We start from the raw sequence: 15,593 nt of genomic DNA, 5'->3' as shown, positions 1-15,593 counted from the left end.
GTGGCTGCAGTGCAGTGTGTGGAGCATTCTTAATGCCTTTTCAGTAGACTGTCATGGACTACTGACTGAGATATCTACTGTCCTCCGTATAGTAGCCTCCACATAAGGGTTCTATTATATGGAAATTTCCACGGAGGTTGTATTCTGCCATCTCTCTGTTGCTATCTGACCTTTCTGCCTCGCCCCCCTGGTGCCCCCTCTCGCCTTTGGACCCCTCACATGGAAACTAATTTGGCCCTCAAGTGGGGCTATTGTTTTGGCTGCTGAGCGAAAGCCAAAGTGAAACATACAGTTACAATCTCGCCCGCTCCACTAGTGACCCCCCCCCCCCCCCCCCCCCCCCCCCCTTCAGTCCTGTTCTTCTTTTTCCATGGGAATCCCAGGGCCATATATGGTTGTCCTCAGCAGCAGCAGCAGCAAGAGCACTGAAGGCAGGGGCTGTGTGTGCGTGTGTGTGTAGTCTGGATACAGCTCCCAACAGGGCTCATCTAGTGGAGGGAACCAGCTGGTTGCCCTGAAGCGCTCAAACCCTCCCCCTCATACCCTCTGGCCTCATGAACCCTGCCAATAGCACAGGAGCTGTGAGCTCTTTGTCTCCGACACACACACACACACACACACACACACACACACACACAGAGATGTATACCTTACAGACTGAACATTCACACTAAAGACTCTTTCAAGTATAGATTTACTGATCCACATGTCATCCTTTTTTATTTGTGTCTGAATTGTTCTAATTCCAGTATATAGTTTTTTTTTTACCACATCTCACATTGTCTGGGCTAATCTGTCTAACATACACACTCACACACACACACGTAAACACACACATGCAAACACACACACATAACGCACTCATAATTACATGCAGGGACGGTAAGAAGGAATTCCTTTTGTGGAAGTGGCTGCGCGCCTCTGAGCCAATGACGTAGCCCATGAGGAGTGGCCAAAGCGCTGATGTCTGAAACCCCTGGGCTAGGAGTATTACTTATCTGGGAATTTCTCCACTGGTATGCTAGTCCAAGGCCTTGCTGCTTACTGGTGAGGTGGGTGGAGATAGAAGTTCTACTACTAAAGGGAAAGGAGTAAAGTAAGAGAGAGAGGCCAGTTCTGAGCTCCAGAAGAAGCTGCTTTGTTGACATCAATGATGCTTTTATATGAGGGGGGGGAATGGTCTTTCTCTCTTTGAAGGAAAAGTCCTGTGTTATTAAGCTTTATTATGGATGCCCTAAGCACACATTCTGAAAGCCAACAAGCCTCTTTTTCGCTCTCCATTTTGTACATAAAACGTTGGACACCACAATACTAAATAATGTTTTGGCTTTCCTGACAGATGCTAGAGGTTTTCAGCAATCCTCCTTAGCACACACAGACCCACACATATACATCACACAAAGAAGAGAAGCAACAGTGATTGCACAGGGGGCTAAAAACTAGCAAGTGAAGTTTGTTTTGATTAGTGTGTAATCAGTTTAATATTTTTTAAATTTAATATCTGTTCTTAGAGAGAATGGTAGTGACCTTCCCTTCTGCGCCACAACCTTGTTATTTATTTTTTTAAAGGCACTGAGGGCCTTATGATTGTGTACAGTCGAATGTAAGACATGTTTTCAGTTATTTCACACTTTTTTGTTAAGTACATAATTCCATATGTGTTCATTCATAGTTTTGATGCCTTCAGTGAGAATCTACAATGTAAATAGTCATAAAAATAAAGGAAATGCATTGAATGAGAATGTGTGTCCACACCTTTGGCCTGTACTGTTTAAGCTTTGATCCCAGCCAAAGTCCTGATCACAATCAAAGTGACTTAAGCCTTTTGCTGTTATGGGGGTTTAAACAGCTGTTCACCCATCCCTGTGATTAATCTGTTGGTGTGTTGCTGTTGTAGTTTCACATTTAGTGACTGTAGCATTATTAACTAGAGGTCTTTGTGGGGACTTTTCATTGGGACTATTTATTCAGTAGAAAGTTCAGTTGTACTTATGAAAACTGTTGACAGTGAGGCCTGTGGATTATCTTTAGGAATCTGGACATTGTTTCCAAAAAGTCATGTCTCTGTTGAGTTGAGAATGACCGTATTCAATGATTGAGCACAACAAACAAAATTCCATTCACCACCATTGGCAAATAAAGCCCAAACCTAAACTATGTTCAGCGCTAGACTCCAACCATCTGGGAAAAGAGGGTAAAAGTGTTGGTAAAATGTATACTCAGGGCTTAACTCTTGCATTAACAACCATGCATAAAGTCATGTAAAGATATGTCTGTTGAGATGGCTTACTTAATGTCCCTGTACACTCCTTTTCTATAATACAGCTACACAATGCTCTAAGCACAGACTTGCAATAGTTTACAATAATGCTGTGAGTTGGTTTTTGTGTGTCTGAAGACTTCATAGTGCTAGGTGCATGTCAGTCAGTCGGACAATGATCCCTATGTGTAAATGTATGACTGAATAAAGTAGAGAGCAGCATAATTGCTAAATCCTACCTTCAATGGTAAATCCTACCAAAAGCTTCATATGAAATACTTTGGAGATGTGGCCACTTTGGTGCAAGAGTCACAAGTGTTTGATTTGATGGGTTCATTATTTTTGGGATATTTTTTTAATATGGCCTATTTACATAAAGTAGTCTAGATTGATTTGAGACACCCTTGATGGTTCTCATGACATTCCTTGCCTCACGGGCACACTATTGTCAGCCAGGGGTGTTATCGTGGCTATGTGCCATGTGTCATTGAATGCAGCACAATGGGCTCAGCTGGCTGCCTGTGCCACTGAGTTCTCTGCCACTCTCAGCAGAAAAACGTGCAGGGTGCTTGATTTGGCCATCTGAGGGTGCTACTAAAGGAAGTCAAGGAGGGGAAGGGTCCTCAAGTGGCTCCTTGATATGGCATAGTGCTAAATTTAAGCTCGGAGCTCTCGCCACAATGGCCCACAGGATAATAAACCTTCCCTTTTTATACACACACAGAAGCTATACCCCTTCAGTATAGCATGAAGACGATTGTGCCTTTTTTTTAATTTATTGTCTGGGGTGCCGGATTTTGCAGTCTATTTGAAGTAAAGCATGAGGTGCACATTTTCAAAATGTTATAATTGTCTTCTGTTCTAATTGATTGAGCCACTTCAGTTCCTGTTGATATAGAATTAAGCTCATAACCTCCATCGGTGTGATGGAAACTGAAAGCATTTTTATAGTTTGATGAGCTTGCCACAGCGTTGTAGCTAGGTAAACTGGTGTGGCTGTGTCGTTGCATCTTGTAGGCTAAGTAACTGACTTTTTCTAGATATTTCTGGATGCTAATAAATAAAAACTGTTAATGCAAAAGTAGTTTTTTAAAGAAGCCACAAAAGGGCATGCTAATCTTACATCTTACATTTAAAAGTCATGCCTGTAAGAGATTTAAAAAGAAAAGCAAGATGGCACCTCAAGATGCTCCTTTCAACATTACTTTTTTTTTTTAAATGTGTTGTCTCACAGTGGTTTGCTTTTTACACTGCCTTCAGGGGCTATCCGAGCAACCTGTGTGTGTGTGTGTGTGTGTGTGTGTGTGTGTGTGTGTGTGCTTTAAAATGAAGTCTTTTCTCTATTAATTTATGTTTTCTCACAAAAGCCTGACAGGGCCTGAACCCATGTTCTCTTTTTGGCTTTGTTGTCGTGGCAACAGACCGGCCTCCTTTCTTAGGTGCACGTCATGGGTGCATTTTTGTGCCCGCTCCGGGAGTGGCTTAGCCCATCTTCTTTTGCGGCGCGAGTAGGGGACTAGGGCTTGAATTCCTTCATATTATTTCAGGATTAGACTAGTGCAAATGGATGGACACTGTATTGTATCTGGCCTAATCCTCTCCATATTTATCCCCACTGGCTTGGCAGGTTTATTAAAATAATCTCTTGATAGTGCCTATAATCAGCCCCATGCGGGTGGAGTTAATTGACGAGGGTGTGAAGTGAGAGATCCGTACATTGCTCTGTTTTTATTTACTTTTCTGTTTTAGGATTTTTTTTTTGGACCAAATGCAGCTATACACAACTTAAACCTTGTTTATAATTTGATAAGGCAACATGAACACATTTACATAATCAGTTTTCATATAGCTTGCTTCACATTAACTCTGGCTGGCTAGGGACAGGTTTCTCTATCTTGCTCTTTCATAAAGTGCCACTGTAGGTCAGTTCTGTCCTGACGAACAAGAGGCTGACCGTCCAGTGACGTCTGGCTAGTGTTTATTTTAATGTCCTCCCATCAGGATACACCAGCTCATAAACACAGACGACACATTTCGTGATTTAGACATTTATGTTTGGAGGACTTGGAAAAGAACATGCTAGGAGCAGTCCTGTATTATGAAATAAGATGCTAAGTGCTCTGTCGCAACCTCAAGTATCAAATGGGCTCTGTTGAAGCAGCACAGTAGATGCTGCATTGCACAGTATAAACTTTTAGATAGGCCGTGGTATTATGTTTCCGCTTTTATAACACTGTTAAACATGACCAGTTTTTTCTCTCTGCTAGGCTCGGCAGGACATTATATATAAACATTTCTCTTACATCCCTCAAGGAAAATGTTTCAATGATGCTTAATTTCTGTAGATTGCGGGTTTTCATCAGATTGGACCTTTGACTCCCATTGACCATGATTCAACGTCGATTCATTTTATTAATTCGAGATAAGTAATCTTTTCTTGCTCCAGGGCAAACCAGATCCCACAAAGCCTAATGGATAAACAGTTTATCTGAACATTTGACTCTGTCAGCCGATCAAATTGTGAATCCTGTGTCAATTGATTAAGTTAGTATTTGATTCCACCCTCGCTGTTACGTCAATTTCCCAGAAGCCTCAGTTTCGATTAGAGAGGCACTTTTATCAGAAAGCGAGGCAAGGACTCCTCCTGTAGCCCCGTCTGGCAAACTGACAGGATACATGAAGTGATGTATAATGTGCTCTGGCTACATAGCGTTTAGAAATTCAATATTTCTTCCTCTATTAACACAGCAACCTTGGCTTTGTCCGGTCTACTATATCATACATGGACGCGTGTGGAGCAGACCGTTGGATCATCATCAATCCTGCAATACAGTGAATGTATCCTCACAATGGAAATTAAGAATCAGCCGTTCATGTCTTTGTGGCAAAAATGGAAGTCTACTCAAAATAGGTAATTGAACACTGTAGGGTTTCTGACCATATTAGTGACTATGTACCTACATGGAAACAGACTTAATTCTGTTTGTTCCTTTTACAGTAAAATAGTGTTACAGACGGCTAGCTGTAGCCTCGCGCTGCATGGGCTCCATTTTGCTGGCTCGTTTGTTTTCTGTCCGCTCCATGTACAAGGATGGATAGTGAACATCTCTTCTCCGCTGCTTCAAATGTCGTCAGTAAAAAGAGGAAGAACAGAAATGCTCCTGTTTGTTAAGCACAACATTCGTCTGCTTCCAAAGCTCAGGAAGGCCAAGGGTTAGGCCTAAAGTACTTGGCAGTTACTGTAATTAGTTACTGTACTTACAGTTCAGAAGACTGCAAAAGCCAATGTCTGTTCAGTCCAGTTTGTTCTGGCTCCATTTCACATTTAACCTTTTCAATACTTTTGGCTTTGGCCATTTAAGGCTACTATACTGCTACTGTACTTTTAAAGTTTTAAACTGTTGTACAACAGAATACAGGGACTTGGTATCAAGTGAATTAGATGTTTATTGACAATACTCAGGGTTGTCTTATTTATTGGGTGAATTTAGGACACACTCGTATCCTTTATAAATATTAATATCGGGTATCGGCCACTATTTTCGCATCGGAGACAAGACAAGGTTTAGTATACATTTAGCTGCGGTACAGTGTTACATCTGTTGTATCTGTATCACTTTTGGATTGTAGTTTAGCATGCGTTTAGGGTATTGTGCAGTTGTGATGAAAACTTTTTTTTTTAAACTTAGGTTTGATCACTTGTCACTTTTTTTTTTTATATATATAAACCGTGTAGTGCCTTCCGTAATATTGCCTTCATGCTTTACAAGGCCTCCTCTCTTCTCCTCCTCTCACACACTGGCTAAACAGGTTTAAATGGCAACATGTCTGCTTGAGAGTGAGTCATAACATGTCTGAATGTTTAACTATGAGCACAGCACAGGTCCTTTGTCATTCCAGGGCTGATTGTGATGTGTGAGACAGGACTCAGCTCATAATCTTTCTTAATATACCTTCAATTACGCTAATGAACAGTCTCAGATCCCCCTCCTCTACTCTTTCTTACTCACCCATTCTGCCTGCTGTATGATATGATACGCCTTGTCTTTGTAGATGTTTATGAACCATGGAAGTTAAGTTTTGCCAGAGTGTCCTATCCCACCATCAGCAGGACATTTTTGAGGACACCACCATGCTCTGGAAATAAGAATGCCACAACACTTTCTCTTAACTCTCTTCTTCTCTATCCTTTCCCTCTGGCCACCACACTGTGCATACTCTTGATGCAGTCTGTCACTCTGGCACCTGTCAGCTACACACAATTACAGCCATTACGGGATTACCTTTTGTTAGCCTCCAATAGCTGCTGGGAGGAGCCACTGCAGTAATGTGACGCAATGAAGAGGGAGGTCACAGCCAGCACTGCGTTCGCCTTAAGGGGCTTTTTTCCATTCTTGGAGAAGGAGAAGTCTTTGAAGAGATAAGTGTGGGGAGGATTTAGATAAGGGCATGGAGGGCATTTTTCATTTTTTTTTCTGTCCCATGCCAGCGGTCAAAAAGGAAAGAGCGCAGTATACATGTACAAGGTACCTGATACTCTAACTCCATGCTGAATGACTAAATGCTAAATTTTGCCTTACATCATTTGTGTTAAAAGTCGTACTTGTTAAAAGTTGTACTTGAACACAGCGGTATCAGACGGTCCGTCTGACAGCCAACATGCACATTCTTTCTGCATCTGCACAAAATAAATGACAGGTCAATATTCTGTATTTATGATCCAAAAAACCAAACTGCGCTAAGAGAATGTGGGGTATAGACAAGCCTACAATTTAATAGTAAGTAATAAGAAAGTACGTGTGTCTGATCTAAATAAATTGTAACTTTGTTTTGCTTTGCACGCATGTCGTCATCTGTGTTCTTTCACTTGTCGAATGAGAAAACCAAAGGCAGAGGAGAAAAATTCAAAGAGGCCGTTCTGAAAGAGTCCCTAATTCCGATGGTTAAACAGCCAATCCTACTGCTGACTTTCACTTACTGCCTTGGTTGCCAATTCAACACAGTCAATCGGTTTGTTAGAACTCTGGGGCTTTCTCAATACTTGAATAATTTGAACTTCAGGCCTGACTTAGCTGACGTTACCAAATTGTGGACTTGGATGGGAACCACAAGTTGCCATGTGTTGGTACAGGATAGGCATCATTTGCACGTGATGGTGATGTTCAACTAACAAACCCTTGTGGGTGACATTTCACTAGTGATGATGAGAGCTGCAGACTGCAGCCCTGTCAAAGTAATATCTTGCGTTTTTGTGTACCCTACCCTGTAACAAAGTTCGATGAACCCTCTCTGTTAACAAGTCCATCTGCACCTGGAGGAATTGTGTGCCTGAGCTCCCACACACAACTTAACCATATCACACACACGGTCAGATAAGCTCAGTGAGGCCTCTTTAGCTCTGGCCATGTACGGTGCTGTAAACGGCCCAAATTTGGACAAGGATTCCAGCCAGATAGTCGTGTGCCCTAAACGTGAGGCCGCTGTGTGTTCATGTGTATCTGTTTCCCTTGGCAACGCTGTTGTTGTCATAGCAACCCCAGAAGCGAGAGCAAGACCGTCCAGGCACGGTGTTCACAGATGGGTAAGGGGAGGTTGATATTGCTACAGGGTAATTGTTGTACATTTCAAGTGTTTATCTCTACTGGTTATTTACTACAACAGCTGTCAAACTGAATGTGCGATTCCACAGATCAGTTCATACCTGTTGACCGTTTTGCTTAGCCTGTTGGACAGCTGCAGAGATAGCGGAGAAGAAAGATTAGCTGTTTTTTTCCACCTGTGGACTTTGTTTCTGACCGCTGCTCTGCAAGTCCTTGTTATGTGTCTTTGATTTCAGGTAACATCTAAAGGCTGTTTTATGGTTCTGAGCAGCCTCCACACAGAGCTTTCGCCGTAGCCTACCTAAGTGGCCTGATGTTTATACTTGTGCGCTTGTGCAAGCATTGAGCTCACGTGTCATTGTGTGTGGGGAGTGTGATTAAACAAGGGAGACACAAGAGAGTAATGGCGAGTAGCAACTCTAGAGTTATAGTGAGAAAACCAAAGTGTCTCCCCTTGGCTTTCTGACCATAGTGGTAAATCTGTAGCAGGCAAAGTTAACTCCTTGATTTCCTGTTGTTGATGGAGAAGGAGAACCAGGAAATGGGAGGGGGAAAATGCAACGCTACAAAGCCACGACCGAGCGACATGCGTCGGTTCGGCGTGTCGTTACAGTTTTTTGGGAGGTGCATGTCAGGATCCGGCGGCATAGGTTTTTGTCCTAATCAGAGTCTGACTGACGAAGGATTTTTAATCCCAATATCGATACGAATGTTTGATTATTTAAATATCCGATATGCCGATATGTTGGCCGATATATATTTAAAAAATAAATCCAGAAACACGTCACAAAACAGATTTCCTGAACATTAGTTATTAATGAGTTTTCACTAAAATAATATGATAATTTGGTGTCACAGCAAAACAGAGGAACATAAAAATATATTAAAGTTCTGATAAATGCAATGTATAAAAATACAAACTTAAGATATGAAACTTAAAGTCCTTTTGTGTGTAATTAAATGCAATGCACATTTATCCATTCAACAAGGTCTAGCTCTTTAAAAAGGTTTACTTGATCATGACCAAAGCGTGAAATTATGAGTAACTCTTTTCTTTCTTCTTTTTTTTTAAAAAGGTTTTTTTGGGGGGGGGGGCTTTTCTTTTTTTTATTATAGTGACAGTGGATAAACATGAACGGGGGAGAGAGATGAGGGGATGACACACAGCAAAGGGTCGCAGGTCGGATTCAAACCCGGGCCGGAGAGAAAGAAAACCGACAGATCGACACTGCTTTGTTGTTGCAAACATTCAGCTGTTACACAAACTCATGTGCAGTTCAGTGCTTTTGTTTCGTGTTTTAAAACGTTCTTGTGGCAGTGATGGAGGCAGTGACGTTTCCTGTTCAATGTACAGGACTCTCACACCGCCTCAAAACACACCGGCAAGTCTATCCGCCAGTTACACGTATGGCCACCGCAGTGTGACGTGGGGTTGCGTTTCTCCAAAAAATTGAGTTTGTCTCAACTCTTTGTCGCAGTCCCACTGGGTGTTAGGGTTGGCGTGCACACACACACACACACACACACACACACACAACGGTTTATTTTATTTTTTTACAGCGCACGCGGAGGAGCTGCCCCCAGCCCCTCATGAAGTTGCATGTATGACATTGTCAACATTGCACTTGCTCAGAGAGGCTATCGTTCCGCTAGTAGTGGTGGTGGTAGTAGTAGTAGTAGTAGTAGTAGTAGTAGCATGCGGCTGGTGGTCTTGCCGTGGGATTAACTGTACTTCTAAAACCATTGAAACAACACGGCTACTCTGCTGTGAAAGCTCCCACCCAACATCATTTATCAGACTCAGTCTCCTCCGCTCCCTATCTTTATAATGGAGCTAGCTAGCTAACTAGCTTTCAGTTCTCCGTGCCCGTACCCATTAACTGGATGTATGGACTCGAGCCCAAATAAAACCCTTCATTTTATTGAAATGGCTGTAATAGTTTTAAACTAAAACTCAGGGGTTCAAGTGACAGAACTCTGCAAAGTTGTTCACCCTGGTGCAAATTCTGTTTCATAATAAAGGTAAAACCACCAACATCTCCCACCTCATCCATCAGACAATCTTAAATTAGCCCCTACTTGCAGCTGCTATTTTGTGGGGATCACTGTTTTTCCCACTGTGTCATCAGTCATATATGGTTTGGTTTACTGTACTAGGGGTTGTTAAACAACATTGTTGATGTGTAGAAAATTAAATTGGTGCATGCTAAGCACCCACTTTGTTGTCTGTGCTTCTGATCTCCTGTGGTGACAGTCTCGGCTGTGTCAATTTGGAAAGTTTAGTTCACAACCCAGTGTCTTGACTTCACTTTGAGTGTATGCCCTGGAATTAGGTACATTTGGCACATGTTTACCTTGTCCCTAGCACCAGAAAATAACACATTTCCTAATAATTAGGATTGATTAAAAAAAAAAAAAAAACGGGGGGGAAAAGTGATGGCAGGTAAAGCGGTTTTAATTTGCGCAACCATAGATTTGGATTTTAATGAGTAAGGCTGTTTTCACCTGGTATTAATATCTGTTCTGAGTGATCCGATAACAAGTGGACACCTCTAAGTACATGTCCTTAGTGAGTGCCCACTTGTGTTTGGATCTCACCTCTGCACTCTACATGCAAACGAACGTGTAGCTTACACCCTTTCCGTTGCAAATACTGTGTGTGTGCTTGTTTTTGTACACACATTTCAGTTGTTAAGCTCACATATTTAATTTATGTAAACGTTCAATGAATTGATTTTAATGATATAGAGCTGCATACATTCTGCCGACATAAGTACATGTCTACTGATCGACGCTGGGACCTGTGAAGGAGAGTCTCTGTTTTCAGCTCTGTAAGTTTGTAAGTTAGCTTCAAATTGAGTCTCTGTGGTTTGAAGTTTAGTTTCTATATCTGCTTTATTTCAAATTTCATGTTTGCTTATAAAAGCCGGGTTAAGATACTGCTAGTCTATATCCATGCCGCTGTACTTCCAGGATTGTTCAGGTGCCACTGGAAATTTCGACGGATGTCTTTCATTTAGGCCGGATGTCTATTACCTTCCACTTGCCTTGCGTTTGCTTTTGAAACCCTGGTGTATTTCTGACTATGGTTACCTGCTCCTCAGATCCCTGCAGGGTAAATCCAGACAGCTAGCTAGACTATCTGTCCAATCTGAATTTTTTGTTGCACGACTAAAACGACCTTTGAACACACACATCCACCAAAACAAGTTACTATTATGGAATGCTGTATGGACTAGCCAGACCTTCCTCCGCAGCGCGAGATTACTAAATGGCAACAGCAGCTGTTGCAATGTAAGAACAGGAATGTCTGTAATTTCCTACATAGTTGTGAATTCTGGGACCTTTTTATGAAATTAAAAATAGGGTTATTGTGTCATGTGATCAATATGTCCTGGTTGCATTCCTACCTGTACTTAACGCTGTCCACTTGTGATCAGATCACTCAGATCACTCAGATCGGATTTTAACACCAGGTAAAAGCGGGGCTGCTGATTTACCAGCTGCTCAGTGTAAGAAAAAGAACATGCACTGTGTGCGTTTGTGGTTGTTTCAGTTGTTGATTTAACACAGGTAAAAACGTTTGTTTGATTTATCACAGTTAAATTATTTGGCTAATGTGCTCAGGTAAAAGCAGTTATTGAAAGTGGGGAACTCTCTTACTTTTTGCATAAAGCAGCAGCATATCAATTCCATGCACCCCACTGACATGAGCTCAAATGCATGTGCACACACTGCATATCTCGTTTCTTGTTTCTTACAGTGGCTTGTCTCTCTTTCTCTCAGGCATGTATAGATGACAATGTTGACATGGTGACTTTCCTGGTGGAGCATGGAGCCAGCATCAACCAGCCTGACAATGAGGGCTGGATCCCCCTCCATGCTGCAGCCTCCTGTGGATACCTAGACATAGCAGAGTAAGTATTGATAGGCCTGTTTATTCAGTTTTCAAGAAGCACCAGTATCTTTTTCATCAGGTTTGATTTTTTTTCTTCTTGCTAACTCATCCTTACATCCTGTTTTGTATCTTGCTCATTCAAAGAACTTTATTTTCTTGCAACTGCAGCACTCCTCGTTAGCTGGTCTACAATTTCTTTGGATTGTCAAGCTCAAAGTGATATCGGGCTTGACGTGGCTAGGCTCCACGGTCTGGTCACGTCTCTGAGCCCCTATTAGTTACCTCTGTCTTTTATTACAATGGTGCTGGCAAGATTGTGTATTCGTTATGGCCTAGTGCTGTGCTATAATCCTTTTTTTCTTTTTCTTTTTTTTTTCAAGCTCAACAAAATTGGATTTTGGTCCGGATAATTTAAAGTTTGCACTGCGGCACTCTTAACTTCTTTCGCCTTTTGTCGTTAACATTCTCAACAACTGCCAATTGAAACTAGTTTGCTGTATAAATGCCCATGGTCAATTCAGCTTGCATGCCAGAATCAACAGATCAAAAACCATCACTTTCAGTAGCACACAGTTCTCGCCACATTTTTGGTAGAAGCCACAGCCCATCTGATAGCGCAGACACACATTGTTAGAGTGATGTAATCAAATATGGAGAGATCAAGCCACTATCTAGAATTGAGCTCTAGAATCGCACATAGTATTTTCTTGCCCCCAGTCCTTTTCAGGTAAGCAGACTGCTCCTAGGGCACAGAACACAACACAGAGATGTTATCAGAGGATATTCAAACAGGCTAAAGGGGGCTGAAGGAGCTCAGTTGTACTCATTGTTCAGCACATTGGGAGTGTGCTGTGACCTGCTTTACTTCTGTGTTCCATTACAGGAACCTGGCTACAAATATATCCACACTATTGATGTTTTTTTTTTTTTTTTTTTAAGGTGACAAGTGCAACTGGATGTAGGAAAATAAATGTGTGGCTTAAATGTCCACACAATATTGAGATATTTCTTATAACTTATTAGACCCAGCAAGTCTGTGTCCAGTAGGCCTCATGGACACAGCACTGGGCTAGTATTACAGAAGTGTTTTTGTTGTCACACAATGAGTGAAAAGGTCAAGTGGTTGGCCTTATATGCGTGACTAATGGAGACATCATGTCATAGAGAGAAACAACTTAACCGGAAGTGGGTGGTTAGCTTTCAGTAGGCCCATTTTAATCCCGGCATCCTCATTCACAGTGACAGGAACTCCAAAGCATGACTGTATAAGCCTGTGTCACCACAGCCATCTAATGGCAGGGTTGGTTAAGAATCCCACAGTGGGACTCCAGACCACAAAGCCAAAAACCTAGTAAAGCTGACCCAAAATAGGCAGAATAGAAAGTCCATTGAAGAAGATATAAAACTTTGAAACTAACTGCAGTCAGTCAGTTGCCATTTAGGGGGAAGTCATAAGCACTGAGCCCTTCTCAAGTGGTGTGTTGTCCTAATGAGAAGGGCCTGAGTCTTACTGCAGCTTTAATGGAAAGCAGCTGAAGTCACGATGTTGACTGGGTAGAAAGGTCTTGAATCTCTGCTGGGGGGAGTCAAAGATCTATAAATGGTTAAATCACCAAGTAGCCTTGATACAATGTTAAATGCATATTTTGGTTGTTGCTAATGTTAGTAAAGTTTTATGGATTAACTTCCGGTCTGTAAAGGGATTTCCACGAAACTGTCTCTTTTTGTTATAGGGGTACAACCTCTTGCAGAAGTTGGCTCCACTTAATACCTTATGTCTCGTTTGAGGACCACCTAGTTGATGCTCAAGTCTTCCAGATGAATCTGCAAGCTCATGTTTAATTTTCTCTGGCTGATATGTCTGGCTCCCCCTCACTTTCAGACAGAGTTCCAGCTGGCCAGGTGCTGGGCGAACCAATCCCAACCGTTTATCTACCAAGGGGCAGGTTTAAGGTGATTACTGACGAGGAGTGTTATGCTTATCGAACGCAGTTACCAAACAAAAATGGCATGATGCGTCCAGCGCAAGGCACCCGGCTCACGAAACTCTGTGCTGAATCATGCTTCGAACAGGGCAAGCATCGCCTCATCTCGCATCTGTTGCTCAGAGCTACTGCTTTTTGTTGCTCTGATCAGTTGTAGATTCATTCAATTGTGTCCACAGGCGTTTTGGTCTGCACCCGTTAATAACTCCCCCTGGAAATCGACAAATGAACTGAGCGCTTCCAGACCAATAGGACCTGCAGATTTTTCTGGCGATGCCAGGCATCTTATGTACTATAAGACTAACTGGACGGTAGTGTAGTGTAAAACTTAGAGAGTCATCCATATTCCACACACCTGTCTGGATTTGGGCCACTTCTTCTTTAGACTCCTCTTTTTCTTAATCATTCCGGTGTCTCATGTTTACTCTGTTTGCACAGCCTGACCCTTTGCAACTTAAAACACTGGGTGACCTAGGTTTTATTAGCATCTTACTTCGATGGTTATTTATCTTAGTCATATAGTGTGTGGCGTAACGTCAGTGTTTGTTAAACGCCAGTAAGACTTGTGCCTTAGGATCATGTCCTTATCTCCATAGACAGACTCCATAGTCTTTCTTCTCAATGTGGGTAATTTTTCCCTCTCAGTATTTGTATTTGAAGAATATTCACAATATTCATGTATTCATAGGGGATTTGTAGCAGCAATGAATAAACAGCAACGCGATATTGCAACAGATGAATTTACTTCATTTATGTAATCAGTGTAATTTTTGAATGTATGTAATTTGGCCTTGATGTGTTACAATGTTGTGACGGGCAAAACGGGAAACGCAGACTGTATTGTCAACCATTTCTGGCACTGAACCCAAAAAATTACACAGCTCCTGTCCTTCAACTGTTTCCACATCAGTTCACAGAAGTGACAGTTGGCCTCTACCTACTTTCCCTTTCACCCCTTCAGAGGCTAGAGTTTACCCAGAATAACACTGCTTTGGAAAAACTTAGTAGGATGTTTATATAAATAACCTCCTTAGCTCAACCCAAAATGCGTGCGTGTGTGTGTGTGTGTGTGTGTGTGTGTGTTTGTGTTGTGTATTGTTGTTGCAGGTATCTCATCAGCCAGGGTGCCAGTGTAGGTGTTGTGAACAGTGAGGGTGAGACACCTCTGGACATCGCTGAAGAGGAAGCAATGGAGGAGCTCCTGCAGAATGAGATCAACAGACAAGGTACAGTATTAAAGACATCTTGGACTCCTAACGCCTGGTCCATTTTGGACTACTGTGTCATTCTTCTCTCCCAATGCAAAAACACCTTTATAAAAATGTAAAAAAGTGTCTCATGTGCAGTTAACTCCTAGTTGTATGCTGTAGTTCAGAAGGTTATGTATTAGGTGGAGGCATTTGGGAAAGATATGATCCCATGTGCATTCTGCTTTATTTAGTGGGTTATTTACAGTGCTCAATAGACGTTGCTGTAAATGCACTTAGCCAAGATGATTAGCCAATAATAAAAAGAATTAGAATAAGTTTCTATTATTACTACGTAATCAAGCTAGGCCTACACGGTTGGAGGAAAAATATGAATCCCGATATTTTTAGCTTAGAATTGATATCACGACTTTCTTGGCAACTATAGCACATTGCGCATCACCACAAGCCTGTACACATAGAGGCTTGTCTTCAAAAAGAGAAGGGAGAGCATTGCAGCTCTCTGGAGCGCTTTAAAAACAATTTTTTATACAGTCCGTTTAAAACTCAGAGATGAAAGTAATAGCGTTTGTGATGCAGTTGGCTCATTAAATGAAATGAGAATCAAAGTCATAAAAAAAATTAAAATTGTGAACAGGGTGA

At 41.9% G+C, this 15,593-nt stretch overlaps 1 protein-coding gene across 11 annotated transcripts in view; it reads left to right on the top strand.

Annotated features, from left to right (window-relative positions):
* Nucleotides 1-15,593, top strand: part of ppp1r12a (protein phosphatase 1, regulatory subunit 12A) — a 54,463-nt gene that overhangs the window by 9,971 nt on the left and 28,899 nt on the right. For all 11 annotated transcript variants that reach the window (XM_034863552.1, XM_034863559.1, XM_034863558.1 and 8 more), the window contains exons 2-3: nt 11,647-11,777; nt 14,851-14,969. In XM_034863552.1, coding sequence (XP_034719443.1) covers nt 11,647-11,777; nt 14,851-14,969 — 250 coding nt within the window. The remainder of the gene's footprint in view (nt 1-11,646; nt 11,778-14,850; nt 14,970-15,593) is intronic.

This window comes from Etheostoma cragini, chromosome 23, assembly GCF_013103735.1.
Source record: "Etheostoma cragini isolate CJK2018 chromosome 23, CSU_Ecrag_1.0, whole genome shotgun sequence".
NCBI lineage: Eukaryota > Metazoa > Chordata > Actinopteri > Perciformes > Percidae > Etheostoma > Etheostoma cragini.
This window is presented reverse-complemented; position numbering and strand designations above follow the sequence as displayed.